The 26,315-nt window shown below is 47.6% G+C and overlaps 2 protein-coding genes across 2 annotated transcripts in view; one reads left to right on the top strand and one right to left on the bottom strand.

The window, feature by feature from the left end:
• LOC311307327 (chloride channel CLIC-like protein 1) overlaps window positions 1-26,315 on the top strand; it is a gene marked incomplete at both ends in the record, with an annotated part of 167,715 nt that overhangs the window by 35,603 nt on the left and 105,797 nt on the right. The window lies entirely within an intron of this gene.
• The window catches only part of LOC311329916 (solute carrier family 22 member 4-like), a gene marked incomplete at both ends in the record, with an annotated part of 80,003 nt that overhangs the window by 27,126 nt on the left and 26,562 nt on the right, over window positions 1-26,315 (bottom strand). The window contains 5 exons of the mRNA XM_084461868.1: window positions 10,134-10,538; window positions 13,544-13,658; window positions 14,441-14,524; window positions 15,915-16,041; window positions 16,864-16,938. Coding sequence (XP_084317994.1) covers window positions 10,134-10,538; window positions 13,544-13,658; window positions 14,441-14,524; window positions 15,915-16,041; window positions 16,864-16,938 — 806 coding nt within the window. The remainder of the gene's footprint in view (window positions 1-10,133; window positions 10,539-13,543; window positions 13,659-14,440; window positions 14,525-15,914; window positions 16,042-16,863; window positions 16,939-26,315) is intronic.

Below are 26,315 nucleotides of genomic sequence, written 5' to 3'. Positions count from 1 at the left end.
GAGGGATTAAAATATAAATATATGAATTTATTTATTTATAATTAATATTTAATATTATCTCAGTTTTGTTCATACATCAGGTTTTCCCTTTGGATAAAACCCCATTATTGATATTCTAAAGCTCCAACAGTGACATCTATAACATGCAGCTGGAGGACCCATAGATATCTATGGAAGGGAGGAATTCCTCCCTTGGGCGTGTCCCTTAGGGGTCTATTAATGTAATGCCATTTTTTCATGCTAATTTGTGATTGGCCAAAACGCTGAAAAATTACCGCAAGGGAGGACAGAACTCTGAACAGGATTTAATGATATGACATTTTGTTAGTCCAATCACATTCCAGATTCCAAATTTACTACAATGAAGGCCGATTGAGTCGGCGTTGATGTCTGTGTTTCTCTTCCCTGTGCCATTGGAGACTTTTTGTGTGTTCCTAGCTCCATAATATAATACATCCGAAAGTATTATGGGACATATTATACATCAAACTGTTTGTCTATTTGTCTTGATTCTAGCCATCTAAATATCTAAGCTGACATAAATACTTTTTGAGCTAGAGCAAGTTCCACTGGCTGGCTATAGCCAGTAACGTTAGCTACGGGGGCTACGAGGTGCACGTCAGGCTACAGCATAGACAGGCGCGCAGATTGGCTGGAGGTGCAAACTGTCGGCAACTCGTCCAAAACATTTCTAGAGACTGGGTCGCAACACCGGATCGGAGAAATGCACTGAACAGCCTGGCTCCTGCTTGCACTAGAATTGATCGCTTTGCGGTGCTTATTCCTCATCCAGTGATGGATGGTTGGATGGAAAACTTTCAACTGAATGTTCATATTGTTCTTATAATTGTAGGCTATAGCAACATAAGAGTGGAAGCTTTGACAGCAACCCAAATGAGCTAATCCCATAGCTGTACCATTGCTAGCTAGCTATGAGCGAACTGTTGGATACTGCATTTGCTGTGCAACATATTCCATTGTCTAGTTGTCAAATCTATTTGCCAACAAACTGTTTGAGAGCTAGCACACCTGTGTCCCCTAATCAAAAACATTTTCATATATCACCTAACCTCTCCAGCACTTCACCAATATCAATTATTTTCTCTCTTTAGAGAAGAGTACAATTTATTACAACAACTATTGCTTACAATGTTTTATTGTTGTTTTGTAATATTTTATCATAAATATGATAAATAAATGCTGCATGTAGTTAAAGAAAGTGTTATTCAGTTTTTCATATGCTAAAATTGACTGTAAATCCACATTTTAAAGCTGATATTTCAAATAATAACTGACTGAGGGAAAGTGCCCCCCAGCGCCCATGGGCGGTTCGCCTCTCTTCCTCCTGTCCTCCTCAGTTTTTTGAGTCACCAGCCGCCACTGGTGTGGACCCACCTCCTCTCGCCACAGGCCCTCTCGTATCCAAGAGAGACCGGCCGCTCGTTTGAGGACAGGTCCTTCGTGCGTCACCATGCGGGAAGGTCATGCTCCCAACCCCATCCATCCACCTCCCTTGCCAACCTCTTTCCGAACACACAGGTCTGAGAGCAGTCTGTAAACACACAAACAACCGTTATACTGAGTGTACATTTGGCCATATGTGAAGATACAGTCAGAAGAAGATTCGATGGGCACAGCTGGAGGACAGGTTAGACATACTGGCTACATTTGTTCACACTGACAAAGGTTGAGAAATTATACAGCTTTTGTATTTGGTGTACAGATCGAGATGAGGCTGTTCCAAAAACTAAGCTGTAAAAATAGACAACCGTAATGATGTGTTTTCTTACCTTGTGGTGATCCAGACAACCGTAATGATGTGTTTTCTTACCTTCTGGTGATCCAGACAACCAGAATGATGTGTTTTCTTACCTTGTGGTGATCCTTCAGGATCTCGACCAGGCTTCGGTGGACGACGTGTCTCCTCTACAGCAGGAGGGCTGACCGGCCGTGGCTCCCTCTTCTCTCTCTCCAGACATGCAGCCATTTGATCAACAGTGGATCCTTGTCTCAGGATCCTTCTCTGCCAAGGCCTCTAGAAAAAATAGGCAACAAAAACAGGATTCCATCGCTTTAATTGAATTAAATCAACAATTCAGTTGAACAGTTCAAACACTTTGTTGTTCTGCATTACTTTTGCAAAGTGTTACCTAGCTAGATGGAGCATATATTTTGCATTGGATGGCTTGTTCCATTAACGTTAGAGCAACCTGACGAGTTGGCTAAACAACCTGGCTGGCTAGCTAGCAGGTTGGCCTGCAAGATGTGCGATAGATATGGTAAGCTAGCGTTACCATGAACGGAACAAAGAGATGCATTCAAAATGCATATTGCACCTGGCAAAGAATGCTGGCATCTACCGACTGGCTAGAACAAGTTGGCTGGCCAGCTAGCAACTGACCTCAACAAGACATATATATATGTATACTGTATATATTATATATATATAATATATATTTATTTCGTATATTATTCAGATTCATTACACATGAAGTTAAATATTTCCAGGCAGATTGCCTCCATGCCACGCTCCACATTGATGCAGAAATTTGTGCAAAAAGAGCCCCAACCAAGTATTGAGTGTATAAATTAACATAATGAACATACTGTACAATCATAAAGATTAATACAAAAAAGGCTTGAAATATTTCACTTTGTGTTATGGATCTAGAACACATGAAAGTTTCACTTTTTGAATAAAATTACGGAAAATAATGAGCTTTCCAAAATGTAGAAATAACTACATTTTAAGTACAGTAGCATTTGGGAACCTTACCTGAACAAGCTCGACTAACAGAGAAGGGCATCACTGAGCCATCTTGCTGCGAATGCAATCATTTGTCTGATCTCCAGAAGGCTGTCCTTATATACCCGCTATGGGCGGGGCAAAACCCACATATGCAAATATGTCAGTAGTTATATGCGGATATGTCGGATATATCGGAGATTATTTCGACAAGTCACAATGATTGTAGTTACCATGTAGTCCTTCACTACCTCATCATTACTTAATCATTAGTTACTCTTTTGTGTACCTTGTTGTAGTCATACATTATACGGAGCAGTTACTAGGTAGTATTTCATTACCTAATCATTAGTTAATCATTAGGATTCAGAGTTAATCAGTAACTACTCATTAACTAATCATTGGTTCCTCAGTAACTACTATAGTAGTCCCCATCATTAACTACTCATTAACTAATCTCAGAGTTAATTAGTACCCGCTCATTAACTAATCATTGGTTCCTCATTAGTTACTCAGTAACTACTCATTTTTTGTGAAACCTTATTGTAAAGTGTAACCGACATTCTATCATGAACTAAAATTGTCACTAGTTGGCGATACTGATTAAATGTTAAAACGGCTTGCCATACCCACATACATAAATGCATGCATACGAGCACAATCACAACACAATGTGATGTAGACATGCACACATGATAACACGCCAGTATGTCTACAATATAGCCATGTCTGTAGAATGTGTGAGAATCTTTTTTTTTTTAAATAGTATGAGTGAATGAGTGAAAGTGTGTGTGTGTGTGTGTGTGTGTGAGAGAGAGAGAGAGAGAGAGAGAGAGAGAGTGACTTAGCGAGAGAGAATGATCATATTAATTGTAGGCTATTGTAGGCCCTTTTCAGACGCATCTTATTGTTTATCATTGTTCAGGATTATTTGACTGCGGTCAAGACGGCCGACAAGTCGGAAATCACGTCAAGTGGTCCGCCCTTTATTTCGTTTTGCGCATCCACTCATGCTATTGCGGTAAAGAGTTGGTTTTTTTCCCGCATAACAGCAGGTTGCCCCTTCGCTTTCATTTCCCCCCCATTCAATCAACTAAAACTACTATGGTTTGATTCAGAAAGTGAAATGATGTTCTGATGTGGCATTTCAAAATAGAAGTATTCTAAAATGTCATAAAAACTGCTGCCTTGTTATGTCCTTGTCTGTTTTGGGCGGTTTCCTCTCAATACCAATCTGAATATTGAGGACAATGTTGTGCGGTACGACCCGGGGGGACCAAAGAAGCGGCACAGAGCGGTTGATCCGTTAGCCCGTGGGTTTGTTTATTTCCAGGATGTTGGGAAGGGGATATGCGGGAGAAAGTGTGGTGCGCCGAATGGTCTCGGAGTATGGGATGTGTGAATACCTATGTGTAGTGCGTAGTGAAGACTATGTGTGTGGTCTACCGTGGGTGCGGGGTGATATAGGCGGGCAGGGTGTTGTATGTATGTGCGTGCGCCTGGCTACAGTACAGTCCGAGAGTCCAAAGGGATGTCCAAGGGAGGAGGCGAGCGTGGTACCGGGAGATCCGTCCGAGGGTGTCCAGGGGTTCGGGGGTGGTTCGAGGGGTTCTGTGGGTCCGGGGAGACGGGGAAGGGATCCGCGGGAGGCCGAGAGGAACTGGGGCCGGGGAGACGCGAGGGAGGGTCCGTGGGAATCTTGGAAGGAAAAACACAAAACGGGGTAAGGCAGGGTTCGGGAAGGAAAAGGCAAGTTGACTAGGAATCACAGGGAGCGAGATTGTACCGTGTACATAAGGCTACGATCTGGCGATGAACTGCCGGTCCCGCTGGTTCTTGTAGCAGCGGAGGCAATCAGCGACAGGTGCGCTGATTGCCTGATGGAGACCGGCTGCGTCGTCGCCTAGCCAACGCTCTCCTTGAGCGCGCAGAGGTGGTGGGCTGGTCAGACGGCGTCGGAGAGGCAGACCGTGACGCGCTCCGCGCACGCCCCACAACAGTACCCCCCTCCCGACGCGAGACTCCCGGCGAGCGCCCAAGGGCGTCAGGGTGGGCCCGATAGAAGTCGGCCAACAGGGCAGGGTCAGCCAGATAGGAAGGGGGCACCCAGCTCCGGTCTTCGGGGCCGAAACCCACCCAGTCCACCAAGTACTGAAACCCCCGGCCCCGACGCCGGACGGCGAGCAGCCGCTTGACGGGCCACACCTGGTCGCCGTCCTCGAGGACACGGGGAGGAGGGGGAGCTGAGACAGGGGGCGACAGGGCACTGACAGACACCGGTTTAAGTAGTGACACATGGAACACCGGGTGCACCTTCAGGGATGGAGGGAGGGAGAGACGTACCGCGGTGGGGTTGATGACCCGGTCGATGGTATAGGGTCCCACGTAGCGGGGAGCGAGCTTCCGGGAGGGGACCTGGAGAGGGAGATCCCTGGCCAGAAGCCAGACGCGCTGGCCGAGGCGGTACATGGGAGCCGGAACCCGCCGTCGATTGGCGCAACGCCGGGACCGCTCCGTGGCTTTCAGCAGCGCAGCACGGGCGACCCTCCATATGCGCCGACACCGCCGGAGATGGGCCCGAGTGGACGGAACCGCCACCTCGGACTCCTGCTGGGGGAACATAGGTGGTTGGTAACCCAGGGAACACTCAAAAGGCGACATACCCAGTGCTGAGCTGGTCATGGAGTTGTAGGCGTACTCCACCCAGGCCAGGTACTTGCTCCAGGAGGCGGGGTTGCGGGAGGTGGCACAGCGCAGCATCGCCTCCAGGCTTTGGTTGGTCCGCTCCGCCTGCCCGTTGGTCTGGGGGTGGTACCCGGAGGAGAGGCTAACCGTGGCCCCAATCCCCTTGCAGAAGGCCTGCCACACCCGAGAGGTGAACTGGGGACCACGGTCAGAGACGATGTCCTGGGGTATGCCGTGGAGCCGGACGACGTGGGAGACGAGGAGGTCGGCGGTCTCCGCAGAGGAGGGGAGTTTGGGCAGAGCCACAAAGTGAGCGGTCTTGGAAAACCGGTCGACGATGGTGAGGATCACGGTGTTGCCCTGGGACCTGGGGAAACCTGTGACAAAGTCGAGCCCGATGTGGGACCAAGGCCGACTGGGAACCGGTAGGGGACGTAGGAGGCCCGCCGGAGGTCGATGGGACGCCTTGTTCCGGGCACAGGTGATGCAGGCTGCAACGAACTCCCTGGTGTCAGCCGCTATGGAGGGCCACCAATAGCGCCGCTGGAGGAAGGTCAGTGTGCGGTGGGCGCCGGGGTGGCAGGCAAAACGGCTGGAATGGCCCCACTCGAGGACCCGAGAACGCACCAGGGTCGGGACATAGAGACGGTTGCGGGGTCCGTTGCCTGGGCCTGGCTGGGCGCGAAGAGCCGCCCTGACCACAGAGTCGATGGCCCAGGTGACGACACCCACCACTCGAGCTGGGGGCAGGATGGGGTCAGGGGTGTCGTGGTCGGCTGCCTCCTCCGCGAACTGCCGGGAGAGGGCGTCCGCCTTGGTGTTTCGGGAGCCTGGGCGGTAGGAGAGGGTAAAATCAAACCGGCTGAAAAATTGGGCCCAGCGCGCCTGCCGGTCGTTTAGCCGCTTGGCGGTCTTGATGTAGGTGAGGTTGCGATGGTCTGTCCACACCAAGAACGGCAGCTCAGCCCCCTCGAGCCAGTGCCGCCACTCAACCAGGGCCTCGTGGACTGCCAGCAGCTCCCTGTTCCCCACGTCGTAGTTGCGTTCTGCGGGGGTGAGACGCCGGGAGAAAAACGCGCAGGGGTGGAGCGGTTTGCCCTCTTCAGACCGCTGGGAGAGGACGGCTCCGACGCCCGTGTCTGACGCGTCCACCTCCACGACGAACGGCCGGGCTGGGTCTGGATGGCCGAGCACCGGAGCCTCCGTGAACAACCCCTTCAGGGTCTCAAACGCAGCGTCCGCCTCCGGGGTCCAGGAAAAAACCCGAAGAGTGTATGTGAGCTCGTGGAGAGGGGCTGCCACCTTACTGAAGCCACGGATGAAACGGCGATAGAACCCTGCAAACCCCAGGAACTGACGCAATTCAGTCCGGTTGGTGGGTTGGGCCCACTCCACCACCGCCTTCACTTTTCGGGGGTCGGTCCGGACGTGCCCCCCCTCCACTATGTACCCCAGGAACTCCACTGAGGCCGCGTGAAACGTGCATTTCTCCGCTTTAACATACAGGCGGTTCTCCAAGAGCCGCTGGAGGACCAGGCGGACATGCTGCTCGTGCTCCTGCTGGGAACGGGAAAAAATAAGAATGTCGTCCAGGTAAACAACAACAAAAATATTTAACATGTCCCGCAAAACGTCGTTTACGAGGGCTTGGAAAACGGCAGGGGCATTTGTGAGCCCGAACGGCATCACCAGGTATTCAAAGTGCCCAAGGTGTGTGTTAAACGCCGTCTTCCACTCGTCGCCCTCCCTGACACGGACGAGATGGTAAGCGTTGCGCAGGTCTAATTTCGTGAAAATGACAGAGGTAGTGAGAGGCTCAAACGAGGAACTAAGGAGAGGGAGGGGATATTTGTTCTTGATGGTGATGTCGTTGAGCTGACGGTAATCGATGCAGGGCCTGAGCGAGCCGTCCTTCTTGCCAACAAAAAAAAACCCCGCTGCCACCGGGGATGAAGAGGGACGGATGATACCAGAGGCAAGGGACTCGGATATATACTCCCGCATCGCCTTTTTCTCGGGGAGGGAGAGGTTATACAACCGGCTAGAGGGACGCGGCGCATCCGGGATGAGGTCGACCGCGCAGTCGTAGGGTCTATGGGGAGGTAGAGAGAGAGCGCGTTCCTTGCTGAACACGGGGGCTAGGTCGTGGTAAACAGGAGGAACGCCAGACAGATCCGGAGGTAAGGGGTCAGGCTTGAGCGTCCTAGGGGAGCCAGGGGCAGAACGGAGACAGTTGGCGTGGCATGCGACGCTCCATCCGAGGATCTGCCCTGTGGACCACGAGACGTGGGGATCGTGTCTCTGGAGCCAGGGTCTCCCTAACACGAGCGGGGCCGTGGGCGAACGGATAACAAAAAAACGCATGGTTTCTACATGGTTGCCGGAGATGGAGAAGGAAAGGGACTTAGTGCTGTGTGTGACTTTCCCTAGAGTGTGCCCATCCAGGGCGTAGGCAACCAGAGGGGTTTCCAGGAGAACAAGGGGGATACCAGCCTGCCGGACAAGCGTGCTGTCAATGAAACTGTCGTCTGCCCCAGAGTCCAGAAAAGCGCTAACAGTAAATGACTGGCTGTCCCAGGAGATCGAGGCAGGGAATAACATATTAGGTGAGCTCTTGTTCTGGGGCAGCGTCAGGTGGCTTACTAGTAACCCCTCAGCTAGTAAGCCCTGTCTTTTGGGCGGGTAGGACAGGCACGGATAAAGTGACCGGGCTCCCCACAGTATAGACAAAGCCCTCCGCGCATGCGCTGTTCGCGCACCGCTTCCGAGAGCCGTGACCGGGCTACCTGCATCGGTTCCTCCTCGGACTCGGCTGGACGGAGAGCCGGTGCACGCTCGTTGGGTGTCGTGAACCGTGGTTCGGGGTGGAATCGGGGAGCCGGGGGAGAGGATCTAGGGGCCGCTGGAGGAAGACGGTGACAGCGCTCGGCGCGTCTCTCACGGAGACGTTGGTCCATCATGAGAGCCAGGTCCACCAGCTGGTTGTAGGTCTCGGGTCTGTCCCTCATAAGACCGTCCTTGACAGCCTCGCTAAGGCCCCGTCGGTAGGCACTGAGGAGGGCCTTGTCTCCCCACCCACTGTCGGCCGCAAGGATGCGGAATTCGACGGTATACTCCGCGACAGAACGAGAGCCCTGCTGGATTACATGGAGGCGTGTAGCGGCGTCACATCCGTCTACGGGGTGGTCAAACACCAGAGTGAACTCCCTACGGAAAACCGCATAATCTGAGGTGAGTAACCCGTTCTGACCTAGCGCGGCTGTAGCCCATCTAAGGGCCCTACCTGTGAGGAGTGACATGATGTATGCCACCCTAGCCCCGTCAGAGGCGTACCGGCTAGGTTGGTAGCGAAATGCTAATTCGCATTGACTGAGGAACCCACGGCAGAGATCGAAGTCGCCCTCGTAGGGCCTAGGGGTGGCTAGGTTCGGCTCTCTCTCCGGAGCGACGGGCGCAGGAGCCTGGTACGGGGGAGACGCTGCCATGGGTTGAGCGGCGGGGGGCGGAGGTTGGGACTGCGCCCGAGCGGTGCTGTCCAGTTGATCCAGACGAGCCACAATCAGAGCAAAGGCGTCGGTGAGCTGGGTCTCCAGGCTGGCTAGCCATCCCTCGTGCCGCTGGACAGCCCCAGAGAGAACGGTGAGGGCCGAGACGTTGGGTACCGGTGGAGCCGGGGCGTCAGCCGCCCCTGTGCCGCTGGGGTCCGTCATGGCCAGATCGTAATGTTGTGCGGTACGACCCGGGGGGACCAAAGAAGCGGCACAGAGCGGTTGATCCGTTAGCCCGTGGGTTTGTTTATTTCCAGGATGTTGGGAAGGGGATATGCGGGAGAAAGTGTGGTGCGCCGAATGGTCTCGGAGTATGGGATGTGTGAATACCTATGTGTAGTGCGTAGTGAAGACTATGTGTGTGGTCTACCGTGGGTGCGGGGTGATATAGGCGGGCAGGGTGTTGTATGTATGTGCGTGCGCCTGGCTACAGTACAGTCCGAGAGTCCAAAGGGATGTCCAAGGGAGGAGGCGAGCGTGGTACCGGGAGATCCGTCCGAGGGTGTCCAGGGGTTCGGGGGTGGTTCGAGGGGTTCTGTGGGTCCGGGGAGACGGGGAAGGGATCCGCGGGAGGCCGAGAGGAACTGGGGCCGGGGAGACGCGAGGGAGGGTCCGTGGGAATCTTGGAAGGAAAAACACAAAACGGGGTAAGGCAGGGTTCGGGAAGGAAAAGGCAAGTTGACTAGGAATCACAGGGAGCGAGATTGTACCGTGTACATAAGGCTACGATCTGGCGATGAACTGCCGGTCCCGCTGGTTCTTGTAGCAGCGGAGGCAATCAGCGACAGGTGCGCTGATTGCCTGATGGAGACCGGCTGCGTCGTCGCCTAGCCAACGCTCTCCTTGAGCGCGCAGAGGTGGTGGGCTGGTCAGACGGCGTCGGAGAGGCAGACCGTGACGCGCTCCGCGCACGCCCCACAACAGACAAATTGCGGATATAAGATTTTAGAGGCCCTTTATTTTAAAATCCCAAATCAGAATGTCCTGAAAGTTTCTTAGTGACACTGTGAGGTGGTGTGCTACCACTCTCAAGTGGAATTATTTTCAATTGCTGAAGTGCTTTGTTACTTCACTCCAAATCGACCACAATTTCAGACTGAAAGCATGATGTAGCCTATACGGGCTGATGTAGCCCGACCCCCACTTGAACGCACCTCGGAGACAATAGTGGAGATGTAGGTCCCCTGGTCGTAGGGGTACTCCCATCCATCCAAACACGTCTCGTGGGGTATTTCGGTAACGTTCACGTCAATCCCCGGGACGAACCCTCTCTCCGAAAAGTTCGCGATGACATCGAGTCTATACCTGGCGCATCTGCTGAGAGAAAAAGTCCCACTATCTTCCTCAATGGGAATGCTGTGATTCCTCCATTCGGCACTGATGTTGGCACTTGCGGGAACGAGGCAGCGGTGAGGTGGGGTGGCACCGACGAACACGATAGACAAGCCTGCAAAACCATTGGGAATGGTACTTAGACACAAGAGGAAAAACACTACTTGTTGGAACGGCCCCCATTCTCCTAGGAAGGCAATGCTTTCCTCGTACTCTGGCATGTTGATCTGCGCGCGGCGCACACGGGACAAGTTTGACTTCAGGGCTTTCTGCCAGTAAAACCGGAAATCCAACCCCTTTTCTGCAGCAGCCAATCGCATCAATGCAACACTTCAGCAGCCAGGCGCTTATTTCAAATCTGTCATCCACGATCTGCTTTGCTCATTTCACGGTTGCTGCATCATACGTTGGTAAGTATTAACGTTATTGACGTTTGAAACACAAAATACATAAACTGTTTACTCTTTAGTCTGTAGCTATATATTAGTTAATAGATAAAGTGATTCTTATACCTTCCTAGCTACATTTTTGCTGCTTTCTAGCTACATTTTAGCTAACGTGCATGTTAGATTTTTAGCTACATTCTGTCGAGAAAACTACGTTAGCCAGCTAGCTAAGCCCCTTTTGTTGAATTTTACACCCATCTTTTGTGACAAAAGTCCTGTTAGCTAGATAGTAGCCTATTATCAATCTATTTCTGCCAGAAAGCTTAGCTAACGTTCATGAAAGCTTAGCTAACGTTAGTGCTGTGCATCGATCTATTTCTGTCAGAAAGGTAGCAAATATATGTTGTCTTTCTGTTTGCTGTTGTAGCTGGTAGTGTGAACTCTAAGCCTTTATGTCAGAAAGGTAATTAGATTAATTGATCTTCTGTCAGAAAGGTAGCTAATAGTATCAGTTGCATTTCTGTTAGAAAGGTAAGTGCTGGTACTAAGTGAACTGTAGGCTTTTCTGTCAGAAAGGTAACGTTAGCCTGATAGTAATATCAGTTGTCTTTCTGTTAGAAAGGTTAATACTGTTATCCCTGCTGCTAATAGCCTATATTGAACTGTAGGCTTTCTGTCAGAAAGTTAATATCAGTTGTCTTTCTGTTAGAAAGGTTAATGCTGTTATAGCTGGTAGTAATGACCTGTAGGCTTTCTGTCAGAAAGGTAATAATATGAATTGTGCGCTTTTGTTAGAAAGGTAATAGTAATCAGTTGTCTTTCTGTTAGAAAGCCCCTGTTATAGCTGGTAGTATATGAACTGTAGGCTTTCTGTCAGAAAAGTAATAGTAATCAGTTGTCTTTCTGTTAGAAAGGTTGCTGCTGTTATAGCTAGGCTATATGAACTGTAGGCTTTCTGTCAGAAAGGTAATAGTAATCAGTTGTCTTTCTGTTAGAAAGGTTAATGCTGTTATGGCTGGTAGTATATGAGCTGTAGGCTTTCTGTCAGAAAGGTAATAATAAGATGATTTGTGCTTCTGTCAGAAAGGTAATATCAGTTGTATTTCTGTTAGAAAGCTCCTGTTATAGCTGGTAGTAGGCCTATATGAACTGTAGGCTCTCTGTCAGAAAGGTAATGCTTCTCCATCACCCCCGGCAACCTGGAGGCCTGCCAGTGCAAGCCGCTCTCAGCCTTCAACCACAAAGGCGGGGCCGCGCAGATGCACGCACACAAACACACACCACACGCACACACACACACAAACACACGCCACACACACACACACACACACACACACACACACACACACACACACACACATTATGATCTACTCCATCACTATATAGTACATTTCTACATTGTCTACTTTACCATACACAGAGACAGAATTAAACATTGTATGACACTGCATTACACTGCGCAACATAACTACCGGTATATACTACATTACTATCTGTTACTACACAGCATATTATAAGTACTCCATGTACATTACTTCACATAATACCATCTACATTACTACGCACGTTACGAATGCTAGGCTACATTACTACTTCTACTATTACTACTACTACTCAGTATACTAAATGACTATCCACATTACTAGCAGGCCCTAGGTTCAGGGTTCTTGTTGAAGCATTTTGAATTGCGCCATCTTGGCAAATTTGAGGTCACTGGTGCCTTCTTGCATGCCCGGTCAGTGATGGTGTCCGCTCTGAGACTGGGAGGTTGTGGGTTCGATCCCCGGCTAAGGACTAAAAATGGGGCCATTTCCCTCACTGCTCCCCCAGGGGATGGGTCAAATGTAGACAGCAAGTTTCACATACTCAGGTGTATGACAATCATTGGGACATTTACCTTTAACACACACATGCACACACACACACACACACACAATGGGATCCACCACGAGGGCTAGACTGATCTGGCCTCTTCAGAGGTAGTCCTGCAGTGCTTCCCTCAGGGGAGTCGAGACTGTTTGTTTAGTCCTGCCTGGTGCACGCCGTCTGATAGTGTGTGTGTGTGTCCAGAGGAGGCTGAGGACCCTGCCTGTGTCCCCATCTTCTGGATCAGCAAGTGGTTGGACTACTCCGACAAGCACGGCCTGGGTAGGAAACTACACCACCCCCCCCCCCACACTCTCTCTCTCTCTCTCTCTCTCTCTCTCTCTCCCCATCCTCATTTTTCTTTCTCTTTCCCCATCCTTACCCTTTTCTCTTTCTCTCCCCCCCCCCCCTCTACCGTCCTCTCTCCATCCTCATCCTTTTCTCTCTTTCTCCCTCTCCCATTCTTCTCTCTCTCTCTTCCCATCTTTCTCTCTAGTGTTCCTTTCTTTAGATTATTTCATGGTTATCAAATTATTATTTGACTAATAATTTTGTTTTATATTTCAGTGAAGTCCTACTGGCAGCAGTCAATAGAAAATTCTCTCCGCAAAGAACCCAATCCAGATGTTAAACGGACAGTACACATCATACCCCCCAGTGAGACCAAGGATGAGTTCATGTCAAGACACTTGGTGGAATTAGAAAATAATGGGATTGGAAAATTCTCATCAGTGAGAAAAAGGGGAGCAGACCAGATCCAGTGTCATTGTGAAAGATCTAATACATGTAAAGGGAAGTCAAGCGGAGCTCCCACAACCACAAGGGCCAACAGTTGTGGAGCCTATGTATCATTTACATTTCTGAGCAAAAACACCTTCAACAGCTGCATTGTGCGTCTATTGAACAAGCACTCTGGACATAATATCGACAATCCCCAGAAGCATCGTTCAAACCGGATCAACAGTAATTTGATTGCCTACATCCATAGCTGTTTTCAGCTGGGAGATTCCAATGCAGAAATCCTGCTTAAATGCAAAGAGTGGGCGGACGCCCAGGGAAAGATGGATCTCAGAGATCGGCAGTACTTTGTTACACCTGAGGACATAAGAATATTAAAAAAGAGCTTTCATGCACAGACTAGAATGGATGGCAATGATTGTGTAGGTGTTGATCGTCTAGTCAAAACAGAGTTGAATGACAGTGTCATTTTCTATCAGCCTCTTTCACATAGTGAGAAGCAGCCAGTGATTATTGTTTTTAGTTCACCCTGGCAACTTCAACAGATAATAACCTATTGCCCTGAGATGATATACCTTGATGCACCATACAAGGGGATCCCACAATATGGATTTGCATTCTACGCTGTTCTCATCAAATCAGACCAGGGTTGTGGTGTCCCTGTTGCTTTCTTCATCTTATCTTGTGTGTAGGGGTTGGGATTCAATGCAACACAGCTTGGTCCAGTGCAAAACATTATACAGTAAATTAAAGTGCAAGCTTTATCAAAGAGCAACATTTGCAACAACTAATAAAAACCTTTGAGTAACAAATACGTTATATGTGTTTTAGTTTTTACATCTGGTCACAAGAAAAATACATGTGAACTAGTATGAACCCAACGCATTATGATGTCTTGAAGTTTTATAAATAATAAAGAGAATGGTCTTAAGTGAAAGAACTTGAACATAAAGAAGGCAACAAAGAGGAGGACACCAGATATACTTTCAGCTTTCTGTATTAAAATCAAAGATCTGGTTAAAAAATCCTACTGCAAAAATGGTGCAAAAACAAAAATAGTGCAAAAATCCACCTCAACATCCATGCTTGACATTTGGTTGTCAAAACATTTCTCATAAATGGACAGCACTACGTCTAACATTTTACACATGAAGCCGTGGGAGGCCAGGTCCACGGCTTCAGCTTGCACCTTTATTGCTGCCATTGCTCTCTTCAGGTGCGACCTGCAATGAAAATATAATAGCTGTGAGAAGCATGAAACACTGTCCATAAACTTGGCAAGGAATTCAGTGATTTCTGCACATTGTATACTGTGGTGTTTGTGTGTGAACTGTATGAATGTACTTCACTATTCAAGCATTTATTATTCCATGCTGTGCTGTTCTGGAGAAATGTCAACGCTGCACCCTAAAATCACACTATATCATGAGAAGTATGGTAGACACCTGATATCATACTTGTTCAGATGAAAGGATACTTAGAGCAATTTTGACAGTATAGTATACCTCCTAACTACTAACTAAAGACAAATGTCTAGTGAACCCTTTTTGCACCCAACAGTACCGAAAGCGCTTTACAATGTTCTCTCATTCACTCAATCACACACATTCACACCAATGGGTTCAGTGTCTTGCCCAAGGACACTTCGACATGTGGACAGTTGGAGGCGGGATTCAAACCACTGACCCTTCGATCATTGAATGAACTGAGCTACAGCCGCCTCCAGTTGTTGAATGGAATTTGAAAAGCAAGAATTAAGCTGCATTTGTTATTCCTAGGTCTTCTTCTTCAAGTGGGCAATGAGAAACAAACAGAGTATGTTGCATACTGCATGCATTTTCATGCAATATAAAACAGTATGTGTACACTGTTGAACTTTTCATATTCAGTATGCTATTTAGTATTTAAAGCAAAATATTCACTTAATTTGCTTATTAGAATATGGATTTGGCCTTAGCAAGACCCCAAAATCATTTGAGAAATAAAACTGCATGGGACCCTTAGGATTTATATTTTAGAAATAATTTGAACTGGACTGTCATTTGGGCGGAAGTGAAGCATTTTTACGAGTCGCACAGCAGCGAGTGAGGGGAATTGTGGGAGTTGTGGTTTAAAAAATGCATTTCCAATTTTATTATGGCCAAAGGGGTCGCCAAAGTGTAAAAGCATCACATGGAGCTTTAATATGAAGTATGGGTATTTGGACACAGCCAACGAGAACATAGATTTCTCAACAAATATGACTTTGGAAACTAGCACCGAAAGAGCTACTAAACACCTCATGTTCTGCTTTCTGTTTAGTTAGAAGGTACAAGGATTCCTGAGTATTCACAAATTCAATTATACTGAGACACCAAGCATAGTTTTTCTTTCACAAAGGAATATTTTGGACTTGGTTCCATTGCAATAACTGGGAACAGTGTCCCTTTCGTGGCTAGAACTGGTGCTACATGTGCCCCCAGACTGACACACTGACACACAATGGACAAAATTCTCCAAAAAACAGTAACGTTGGCAGATATTGCAGAAGAGATCGTGGGTCACATTGGGTTTATAATGAGGGTGAATACCTTTTAGTGAGTATACATAATGTATTCTGTGCTTGACACATACCGGAACTCTGTCAGCTTCCCCATGGTGACCACCTCCTCCTCGCTGTCCGGGATCAGATGGAGGCCCTCGAAAGGGAGCTGGTCTTGGATGAGTCTCATCAGGCTTTCAGACAAGGCTGCTACCTCCTCTGATGAAAAAAAGAATTGTAATAATAGAATGGTAAGTCATCACCTCAATAAGGTGTCAGTGATTTATAAAAATGAGGAGAAAAAAGTTGCACAGCCGGGAGTAAGGGGGGCAGGGTTTATCCCAGCCTCCCCCAGCTGGTCATGCACTGCCCTCCTGGCATTATTGTCCGTCCTCAAGTAGGCCACCAAGGTAGTGAAGCTCATGTATTCTGGGGGACCTACCTGCCGCCCCAATTCCTCCACTGTGATTTTACATCTGTGTGGACAAAATGATCACATTACATTGATGGCAATGGCACCAGTTATACAGTATGTTCACCAATACACGCTTGTGATGGCACCAGCAGGGAAAAGTGAAAAAGCAGCGCTTGCCCCTCCCTCATTACCACCACTGGGACGCCCATGAGCATGGCCCTCAATGCCCCAGTAGAGCTGCTGTGACCGGCAGATCAGACTGGTTTTACCAGGCAGCTTCAAGGTACAAATGTGTGTAACTGTTAATAATAATTAATAGGATTTATATAGTGCTTTTCTAGACACCCAAAGCGCTTTACATTACAATGGACCGTCCAGTAACCAATGTGTAGCACCCACCTGGGTGATGCTAAGGCAGCTAGTGTGCACTGCAGCTCACCACACATCAGCCCGACCCATTGGAGCAACTTGGGGGTTAAGTGTCATGCTCAAGGACACTTCTAAATGTGGACAGCGAAGCCGGGATTCGAACCACCAACCCTTCGGTCGATGAACAACCCGCAACGCTACAGTCACCCCTCTGAGCTTCCTGGTCTTCCTAGTCGGTCTCCCATCAAAGTACTAACCAGGCCCTACCCTGCTGATCTTCCTGGATCTGATGCGCTTGGGCATGTTCAGGGTGGTAAGGCTCCTAATGCCTCCTAATGGGACCATGATCCAGTCCAGAAATAAATGCCGAAATCTACTTTGGGTGCACTGTTAAGAAGGTTTCAGTACTTCGGGGTTTGTACAGACTAGAGGGTGGCCCCATTGAACTGTGTGGCTAACTAGCTGAAGCTGCAGGTATCCAGTTCAAACGACAGCATGGATTGTGCAGAGAAAGGATTATTAATCGGCAATATCATTAGTAAGTAGGAAATAGGTCCAACATTTTGAACTTAGCAAATATCTAAATACTATTAGAGAAATCATACCATAGAATGCTGTATATCTCCTTGAATACTTGATCCTGGGTGGAGGGAGGACCCTGGGTGGAGGGAGGATCCTGGGTGGAGAGAGGACCCTGGGTGGAGGGAGGATCCTGGGTGGAGAGAGGACCCTGGGTGGAGAGAGGACCCTGGGTGGAGAGAGGACCCTGTGTGGAGGGAGGATCCTGGGTGGAGAGAGGACCCTGGGTGGAGGGAGGATCCTGGGTGGAGGGAGGACCCTGGGTGGAGGGAGAGGAGGGGTTGATAGGGGGAGGAGTGTGCTGGGTGGGGGGAGGCGGGGGGTTGATAGGGGGAGTAGAGTGCTGGATGGGGGGAGGCGGGGGGTTGATAGGGGGAGTAGTGTGCTGGGTGGGGGGAGGCGGGGGGTTGATAGGGGGAGGGGGGTGCGCCAGACTCGGAGCCGGACCCAAGCATTTAAGCTCCACCCCTTGGACCACTGTTAGGAGGAAACGAGGAAGGGAAACCTCCAGGGTCCCCTCCCAACCCTCCGACGACGACACCCTCCAACTGAGGAATAGCTTTGCTTTACTGGCCGAGCCTGTATCCAAGAGGTCCAAGGATACTCGCATCAGCTCCTCGTCCTGGCTCCCTGCTACTGGGGCTCATTTCACACCCTGCCCTACTCAGTACCATACCCATACTCCGCAGCCCACCCATACCTCTCTGGTTGGTGAGCGGCATAATAGCCAGGCTAATAAGCCTGCTACCCGGGCTGAGCATAGCCCAGTCCACCGAGGGGACCCCCGACCCCCACCCTCTACCACTTGGCCTTCAGGTGTGAGGCAGCAAAGGAAGTCCCCTAAGCCCAGTGGGCCCGCCACTGATCCCGCCCCCCCCATCTGTGCTCGTCATCGGATCATCCATGGTGCGCCATGTAGTGGTCCCGAAAGCCCGGACCTGCTGCTTCCCAGGAGCTAAGGTCTCGGACATCAGGACTGTTGTCCCATCACTCCTCGCAGATTATCCCCTGGCCTCATCCATTATCATCCATGTCGGAACAAATGACATCAAGCTCCAGCAGTCTGAGTGGCTGAAGGAGGATTTCAAGGCCCTGATCTCCACTGCTCAGGCGTCAGGAAAGACCTGCATCATCTCTGGCCCGTTCTCCTCCCCCCGGTATGGTGATGCCAAATATAGTAGGATCCGTCAGCTCCACATCTGGCTGAAAGGCTACTGCTGCCAGTTGAAGCTTCCCTTCATACAGATGTGGGAACATAAGAATGTAACTTGCTGCAGCATTTCACGTCGCGGTATTTGGCAGGGAAATCCCGTTGGAAATCTCGTGGGATTTCAGACGGGTGTTATTTCGTTTTAGTGATGCACTACCGCCAGGTGGCGTCTTTGAGTAGATTTAGCAGGCTGGGCTCTGTTTTTCTCCTATAGTCTACGAATGAAGCATCATTAAATTTCACATTCTTTAATTTAAATGCTCTGTTGTAAAGCACTTTGAGCTGAAGGTATCTGTATGAAAGGGGCTATACAAATAACGTTTAATTGTTATTATTACCTTGTTCTCAAACACATGTTTTATCCACCTCGATGTAATTTAATTATTACGAACACCTATAATATATCTAGGCCTACAGTAGCCTATCTATCTCGGCAACTGACGTCGGGTCAAGACGTGGAGGCTGTTTGGTCAAATGCGCAAAATAACAGTATTGTAAATATATTTGTTAGTAAAGATATGGTGAACGTGAGGGTTTTGCGTTTTGTTTCTGGAACGCATTCAACTGTTAGGCTACTCGTAAACCCCGGAAGTAAATTTGAAGACAGGGCATAATGTAGCCAAGTCTGAGCGCAGTAGGCTATATGGCTTCAGCACGATACAAAGAAAAAATAAGCTTGATCGACTTGTGGATCCATACAAAATTGAAATAGTCGCCATGAGTAAAGATCACTCATTGCCAATCATATCCGGACATTAACTATCTTGTGCATAGCGGCAGGTTTGACAGTGAGACATCAACCGATAATTGTAATAATGCGATTATTGAAATGGTCTTGTGAACGCCTTTATCTGATTTCCAAAATCGGGGTAAGGTCCATAGGACGATTGTGGGTTTTCATTTGCACATAACTATATTTTAATAAAACATTGAAGTCCGCCTGTCAATGACTTTCCCTAAAATTGTGTTCTGTTGCACCCCCTATTGTTAAATTATAAATGAAAAAAACATAGGCTACACAATATGTTGTTATTTGAATGATCTTGAATATATATATTCAAGATCATTCAAATAACAAAATATCGTGTATGTTTTAATTTATTTATACCGGCCGCCAGCTGTTCAATGAACGGCTATAGGGAATGCGCAGTTTCGCGCTGGCTACAGCCTATTATATGAACAGTTTCGCGCTATGTAGGCTATTATAAATAGGCCTAAGTATTATTCATTGGGAATAGCTTGGACTCGCTGGGGACTGGTGGAGAGACACAGAGCCTCCCCAGACGCGACATCTCCAGTTGGCTGTGTATTTGAGCTGCCGCCTCAACCGTGCGTAAGAGCAGAGCGCATCGCTACAACTAGTAGCCCATAGCCATTAAAACGGCTTATTGTTTTATTCATATATCAACTAGATAATTCGATAATAATGAGTAGCCTAGTAGGCTATAAAATGAATTCAATAGGGCAAGCCTTAAGTTGTAGCCTAGGCTACAGTAGCCTACAATCACAAGACGCATAGGCCTAGCCTATCGTAAAAAGCGTTGCGTTCTCATAGGCCTATATTAACTTAGATAATTATTAATTATGCTCAGGTCATAATGTCCGTTGAAAATAATTCCCTCTAAGCAGAATTTGAATTGTATTAAAATAGGAAATGATTCCTTCTAGGTCTATATAAAAAAAAACATTTTTCTAATGTGTAGCCTATAGGCGATGAACAAAACAGCCACAATGTAGCCTGCTTAGCGAGCGAGAGGGCAGTCTACCATAAAGTGTATAACCATAATGTAGCCTAATATATCTAGACTACATGCATTGTGGTATTTCTTTATATAGCCAATTGTTTCTCAATAAACAGTTATGTCATCCTCTGAGTCCGAATGTAGGCTAATAGACCGGCAGCTCTAAATGCCTTCCCAATCAATGAGACATGGTTGTAAAAATGATGTTTTATTGATGAAAAGGGTAAAACTGAAGAGTCATTGCATTGATCGATGCAGTCCGCTACCAGCAAACACTGAAAATACAGGTCCTCCAGCGAACCTGGACTAGACTATTGTAACCCCCCCCCCCCAAAAAATTCTTTTATATTCAAATAAACTGGAGGAACCGGTTTCCCTGGATCGTGGGAGGGGGGTAGCCTGCGTTAGCGGGTGCTTTGCCATGACCGGCCATTGAATTTATGTGTTGCCATTCATTTAAACCACCATCTCATCTAGACTAGGCCTACTTCTGTTGCTGCATTTTTACATTTATGCTTTCATGATTTTAGAGCGCAATAAACATTTTTGCAGGATTCCAAAAAGTCCATCCATTCATCCAACTTTGTTCTGAGCGCAGCGCAGGCTGGTAGCCTACTGTCAAGGCTCACGACTGATGCACTCCCTTAACACGTCTCTTCCCAGGCCATCAAGATAATTTCAATATGAAAGACCTTGGGATTCCAGGAGTCAAGGCCGTTTCAGACGGGGAGCGACATTCCGCCTGCGTTCTGCTCGGAGCGGGGGACGCACGCGTCCTGCGCGCAGCGGGGAAAGCTGACTACAATTCAGCTCTTGTCGCGGGCGGGCGTGTGCAGCATAGTTCCATATGAGAACACTCCTCGGTCCAATTCCGTATAGTAGATCAGCCTGTGTAGCCTACTTTCAACGAATGTATTATTAGACATAATATCATAATAATATATAAAGCCTTCAACGACCTCCTGCTGCCTGCCTGATGGTCTCAGGGCTAAAGAGACCGCGCGATCATTCCTCTAGCTGCTTTGCTGCTAATGCGAGTTCGTCTCCGTTCCTGCCCGAGAAACAGAAGTTGAACTTATAGCATCAAAATAGCTACAGGAATCAACGTTGTAAAGTTATCTATCTGCTTTTTAGCCACCGACAGCTACCGTTAATATTATGGAAGCTGCTGTCGTGAGCTAACGTGCTATCACGGTCTCATCGTGCAGCTTCACAGCCTGCTATTAGCAGACAGCATTAAGTTGACAAAATCACACTTGCACATCATTAGAATTCCAACCATTTATATGGGATTTATCATTCAACTAAACATGGAACCTGAATACTACCTGATATTTCAACCTGCTGCCATCAGTGATCGGCGCGTCTGCTTGTTTGAGTCATGAATATCTTACGCAGTTACATTCCATGTGTCCCAAAACTGTTAAATCATTCCCCATGTAGTTCACTATGAGTCGCACTCAATACATCCATGGTAATAGGGAGGGAGTGAGTGAACCATTTCAAACACATCTCTGGTCATCTCCGTTAGCCATCTTCCTCGTCCTGATGCCATGTTCCATATGAGAACACTCAGCCTAATGTATTAAACTTCTACTTGTCCCGACAGTTAACAGATATAGACCCGGCGACAGTTACAGAGATAGAAACTATAAATAGATAGGCTTTGTTCGTAATAATTAAATTACAACCAGACAGACAACAAGGAGTTTGAGAACGGTAGGCTCATCTAATGTGCGAGCCAGCAATGGGTCAATGAGTGGTATTACTGCGCCCCTATGGGCAGGCGAGCGGTGGTGCGGAATGACGTAAAGCGCCTGTTAGAATACCGCGGGTCAAGTTACATTCTTATGTTCCCACATCTGTAGATCATTTCACCACTTTCTTGAACCGCTCGGACCTCTTCGCCAGGGACGGCCTTCATCCTAGTAGGTCAGGTGCCCGTCTGCTCAGTATGATATGGACCTGACGCTGAGATCCTCCAGCGTCTGATGTGGGGTTAGCCCGACCCGTCTCAACCACCCTACTGCCAAACATAAACCTCCTGTACCCGCGGGTCGGGCTACACCAGCTCCATCTCACCAGCGCCCCATCACCATAGACCTTGATTCCCTGCCCCTCACTGAGACCTGGCATAGCGACGTTTATATTTCTATAAACGAATTCTGCCCACCTGAATATGCCATTCAGCGAATTATCTCCCACCGCACCCCTATTACCATAATGAAACCGTCAGGTGGATCTAATATAAAAAACCTGATATCCGTTCCAGTGAATATACCAACCAGGCCTTCTAGTCAGGCGAGCCAGCCCTTTTCTCCGGAAGCTATTTCAATGGCGATTCTAAATGTCAGGTCCCTACCAAGCAAAACTTTTCTCATTAATGATCATATATGTGAACGTAAATTAGACTGTATGTTCCTAACTGAAACCTGGCTAAATATAAATGGACCAGCAGCCCTCATTGAAGCCTCTCCTCCTAACTACAGCTTTTTTCAATCTATCAGAAGTGAGAAAAAAGGTGGAGGAACAGCCACCATAGCTACAGATGCCCTCAGCTGCAGGACCATCTCCTTTGATGATTTTGCCTCTTTTGAATACCACGCTATTGTCCTAAAATGCCAGCCCCCAGTTCTGGCAGTAACCGTGTATAGGCCTCCCAAACAATGCCCTGCCTTCTCTACAGAATTTTCAGAACTCCTGTCCATCATCCATACAAATTATGATAAGATTATCATCATTGGAGATTTCAACATACACGTAGACACTGAGGCGGACTCGAAAGCTAGGGACTTTATCAACCTCCTAAACTCCATGGATTTTACCCAACATATCTCTGAGCCAACCCACAACCGCGGCCACACCCTTGATCTAGTTATTACTAAGGGCCTGACTATCACTGTTTCCTCTATTAGTGACCTCGCCCTCTCCGACCATTTCTGTATCTTCTTCACTGCATTGGTTCCTAAAGTCAAAAGTAGTACTGAGCGCTTTATCAAGAAACGTTATCTTACCTCCGCAGTAGCCGATAGTTTTAGAGAAATAATGACCACAAACAATTTATCAACTCCAGAAGTGGGGCCCTTAGGAACTATTGAAGACCTGGCAACCACCTTTAACACCAGAGTTAGGGCAGCCTTGGATTCTGTAGCACCTAGTAAACTGAAAAGGATCACAACCAATAATAAAGCTCCATGGCGAAATGAGGAAACATATCAAGTAAAGAGAACCTGCAGAAGTTCTGAGCGTATATGGCGAAAAACCAAGCTACAGGTCCACCATGATATTCTCAAAGAACATCTCTCTGCTTTTAATAAAGCAATAAGAAATGCAAAGAAAGACCACTTCTCAAAATTGATATCTATCAACCGAAATAATTCAAGAGTGCTCTTCTCAACAATTGATAGCCTAATAAACCCTGCCATAAAAACACCTGATAACCTGCTCTCTACCTCCAAATGTGAGGAATTTGCATCTTACTTCAGAGATAAGGTTATGAATATTAGGAGGAATATCACTCAGGAAAGGCCATGCATCCCGTTCACAGATCCTCTCCCTCCATGTAATGGACATATGAGCCTGTTTACACTGATGGACACAGAAATGTTGAGAAAAGTAGTATCCAAACTCAAAACCTCCACATGCCTGCTGGATCCCATCCCCACCGATTTTTTCAAAACTATTTTTGACTCTGTATCCTATGACATTTTATCCATTGTTAATGACTCCCTATCTACAGGTGTCTTCCCACCAATACTTAAAACTGCTCTGGTGAGACCCGTACTGAAGAAAAACAACTTAGACACTTCAGTTTTTAGCAATTTTAGACCAATCTCCAACCTTCCCTTTTTGAGTAAAATTCTGGAAAAAATTGTTTTCAAACAGATTAATGATTTCCTAGCTACAAGTTGTACCCTTGACCTTTTCCAGTCCGGCTTTCGTGCCCACCATAGCACAGAGACGGCATTAGTCAAAGTTGTAAATGACCTCAGAATTAATGCTGACTCCAAAGAGCTTTCTGTTCTTGTCCTCCTGGACCCGAGTGCAGCCTTTGATACTATAGATCATGCAATCCTCATCAAAAGACTGGAAAAGTGGGTTGGCCTCTCTAGTCCAGTCCTAAATTGGCTTAAGACCTATCTAACCAGTCGTGATTTCTTCGTTGCCCTCGGTGAATATAGCTCAGGAAAGATCCCTATGACCTGTGGGGTGCCCCAAGGATCGATCCTAGGACCTCTACTCTTCAGCCTGTACATGCTGGCCCTTGGCAGTGTCATCAGGAGGCACAATATTAGCTACCATAGCTACGCAGATGATACCCAACTCTATATTTCCGAAACACCCAGTAACTACAGCTTGGTTGACTGCCTTGTCAAGTGTATTACAGATATAAATGTATGGATGTCACATAATTTCCTCCAACTAAACCAGGACAAAACAGAAGTACTGATCATTGGAGAAAAAGCTGAAAGAGAGAAACTAGCTGCACACTTAAAAACTCTGGAAATTGACACCAATTGCCAGGCTAAAAACCTAGGCGTCATACTTGACTCAGATCTTAATTTCGAAAACCACATCAAGAATATTACAAAGACATCCTTTTACCACCTAAGGAACATTGCCAAGGTGCAACCCTTTCTCTCTCAGGCTGACACCGAAAGATTAATGCATGCTTTCATCACAAGCAGGCTGGACTACTGCAATGCTCTACTATCAGGCCTACTAAAGAAAGCAATCTCTAAGCTACAAATGATACAGAATGCTGCAGCACGAGTCCTCACTAAGACTAGACGAAGGGCACACATCACACCAGCGTTAAAATCACTACACTGGTTACCAGTCAACTCTAGAATAGACTTTAAAATACTATTACTAGTCTATAAATCTCTCCACAGTCACTCACCAGAATATATTTCAGACTTGCTTGTTAAGTACATGCCCAACAGACCACTTAGATCCTCAGGCACTGAACTTTTAACAGTTCCAAAAGCCAGGACCAAGAAACACGGAGAGGCAGCTTTTAGTTTCTATGCCCCCAACCTCTGGAACACCCTACCGGAGTGCCTAAGAAGGGCCGAAACAACGGAGGTCTTCATGCGAGACCTCAAGACGTACCTTTTCGACCTAGCCTACAATCACTAGCTAGGACCTTGAGACACAGAAAGGCAGCCTCAAACCTACCTGTGAATCCCCTGTATATATTGGTATTTATCCTGCTATGCAATGTATGTATATCAAGTAGTGTACAGAAGCTGGTTATCCTGAAACAGGCTTGTTCTGTTCCGACTGCTGTGTTGCTTCAATGACTCAGTGTGCTACTAACCGTTTTCTGTCTCCCCTAGTGCCTCTCTCTCTCCCTCCTATCCTCTAACCAGGTCCAGTGTCAGCTGCGGAGCTGTGGATATCGTAGTATTTAGTATACACACACACACGTACACACAGACACACATCAGTCCACATCCGGCTTAGGCCTGGACCTGATGCTCTTAGCCTTTCTTGCTCCGAAGATTTTATTTAATGTTATTTATTGTTCTTTAAATGTTCTTAGCCATTAGACAAATATATTCCAGGAGCTTGCCCCAGGTTGCCTGTTTCAATATCTGTGTGGTCTGTATGGCTCTATGTGCTACTAACCCTGCTCTGCCTTCCCTCTGCCTTCCCTCTCCCTAGTGCCTCTCTCTCTCCCTCCTATCTTCTAACCAGGTCCAGTGGATGCCCCACTGTCACCAGCAGACCTCCCGAAGTCCGATAGATACCCCCGTGTCTGCTGTGGTTGATGTAGCATGTCCGTAGAATATTCTCTCTCCTATGATGCTTTTAGCCTCTCTCACTCTGAAATGTAATTTAATGCAATGTATTGCTTTATAAATGTTCTTAGCCGGTAGACAAACATACTCCTGGAGCTTGCTCGATCGCCTTGTTGAGAGGGGTCAGGGAAGAATTTTTACAGTTCACTTATCTGGCCCCCGGGTGATTACAGTTTTTTTGCTTCCCTCTGGAATATGTAGAGAGTGGGTCGTATGCCCACCTCCCTTGTTCTCTGTAAAGCGCATTGTGTTGCCTCTGGGTATGAAATGCGCTATACAAATAAAGCTTTGATTGATTTGATTGATTGATTGATTGACACTCCGCTACTACTGTTGGTGCTAGCCATGATTTTTGCAACGTGAGTTTCAAC

The sequence above is a fragment of the Borostomias antarcticus genome, assembly GCF_949987555.1.
Source record: "Borostomias antarcticus genome assembly, chromosome: 3".
In the NCBI taxonomy this organism is placed as follows: Eukaryota; Metazoa; Chordata; class Actinopteri; order Stomiiformes; family Stomiidae; genus Borostomias; species Borostomias antarcticus.
The sequence above is the reverse complement of the archived record's forward strand: the minus strand, read 5'-3'. Positions and strand labels throughout refer to the sequence as shown.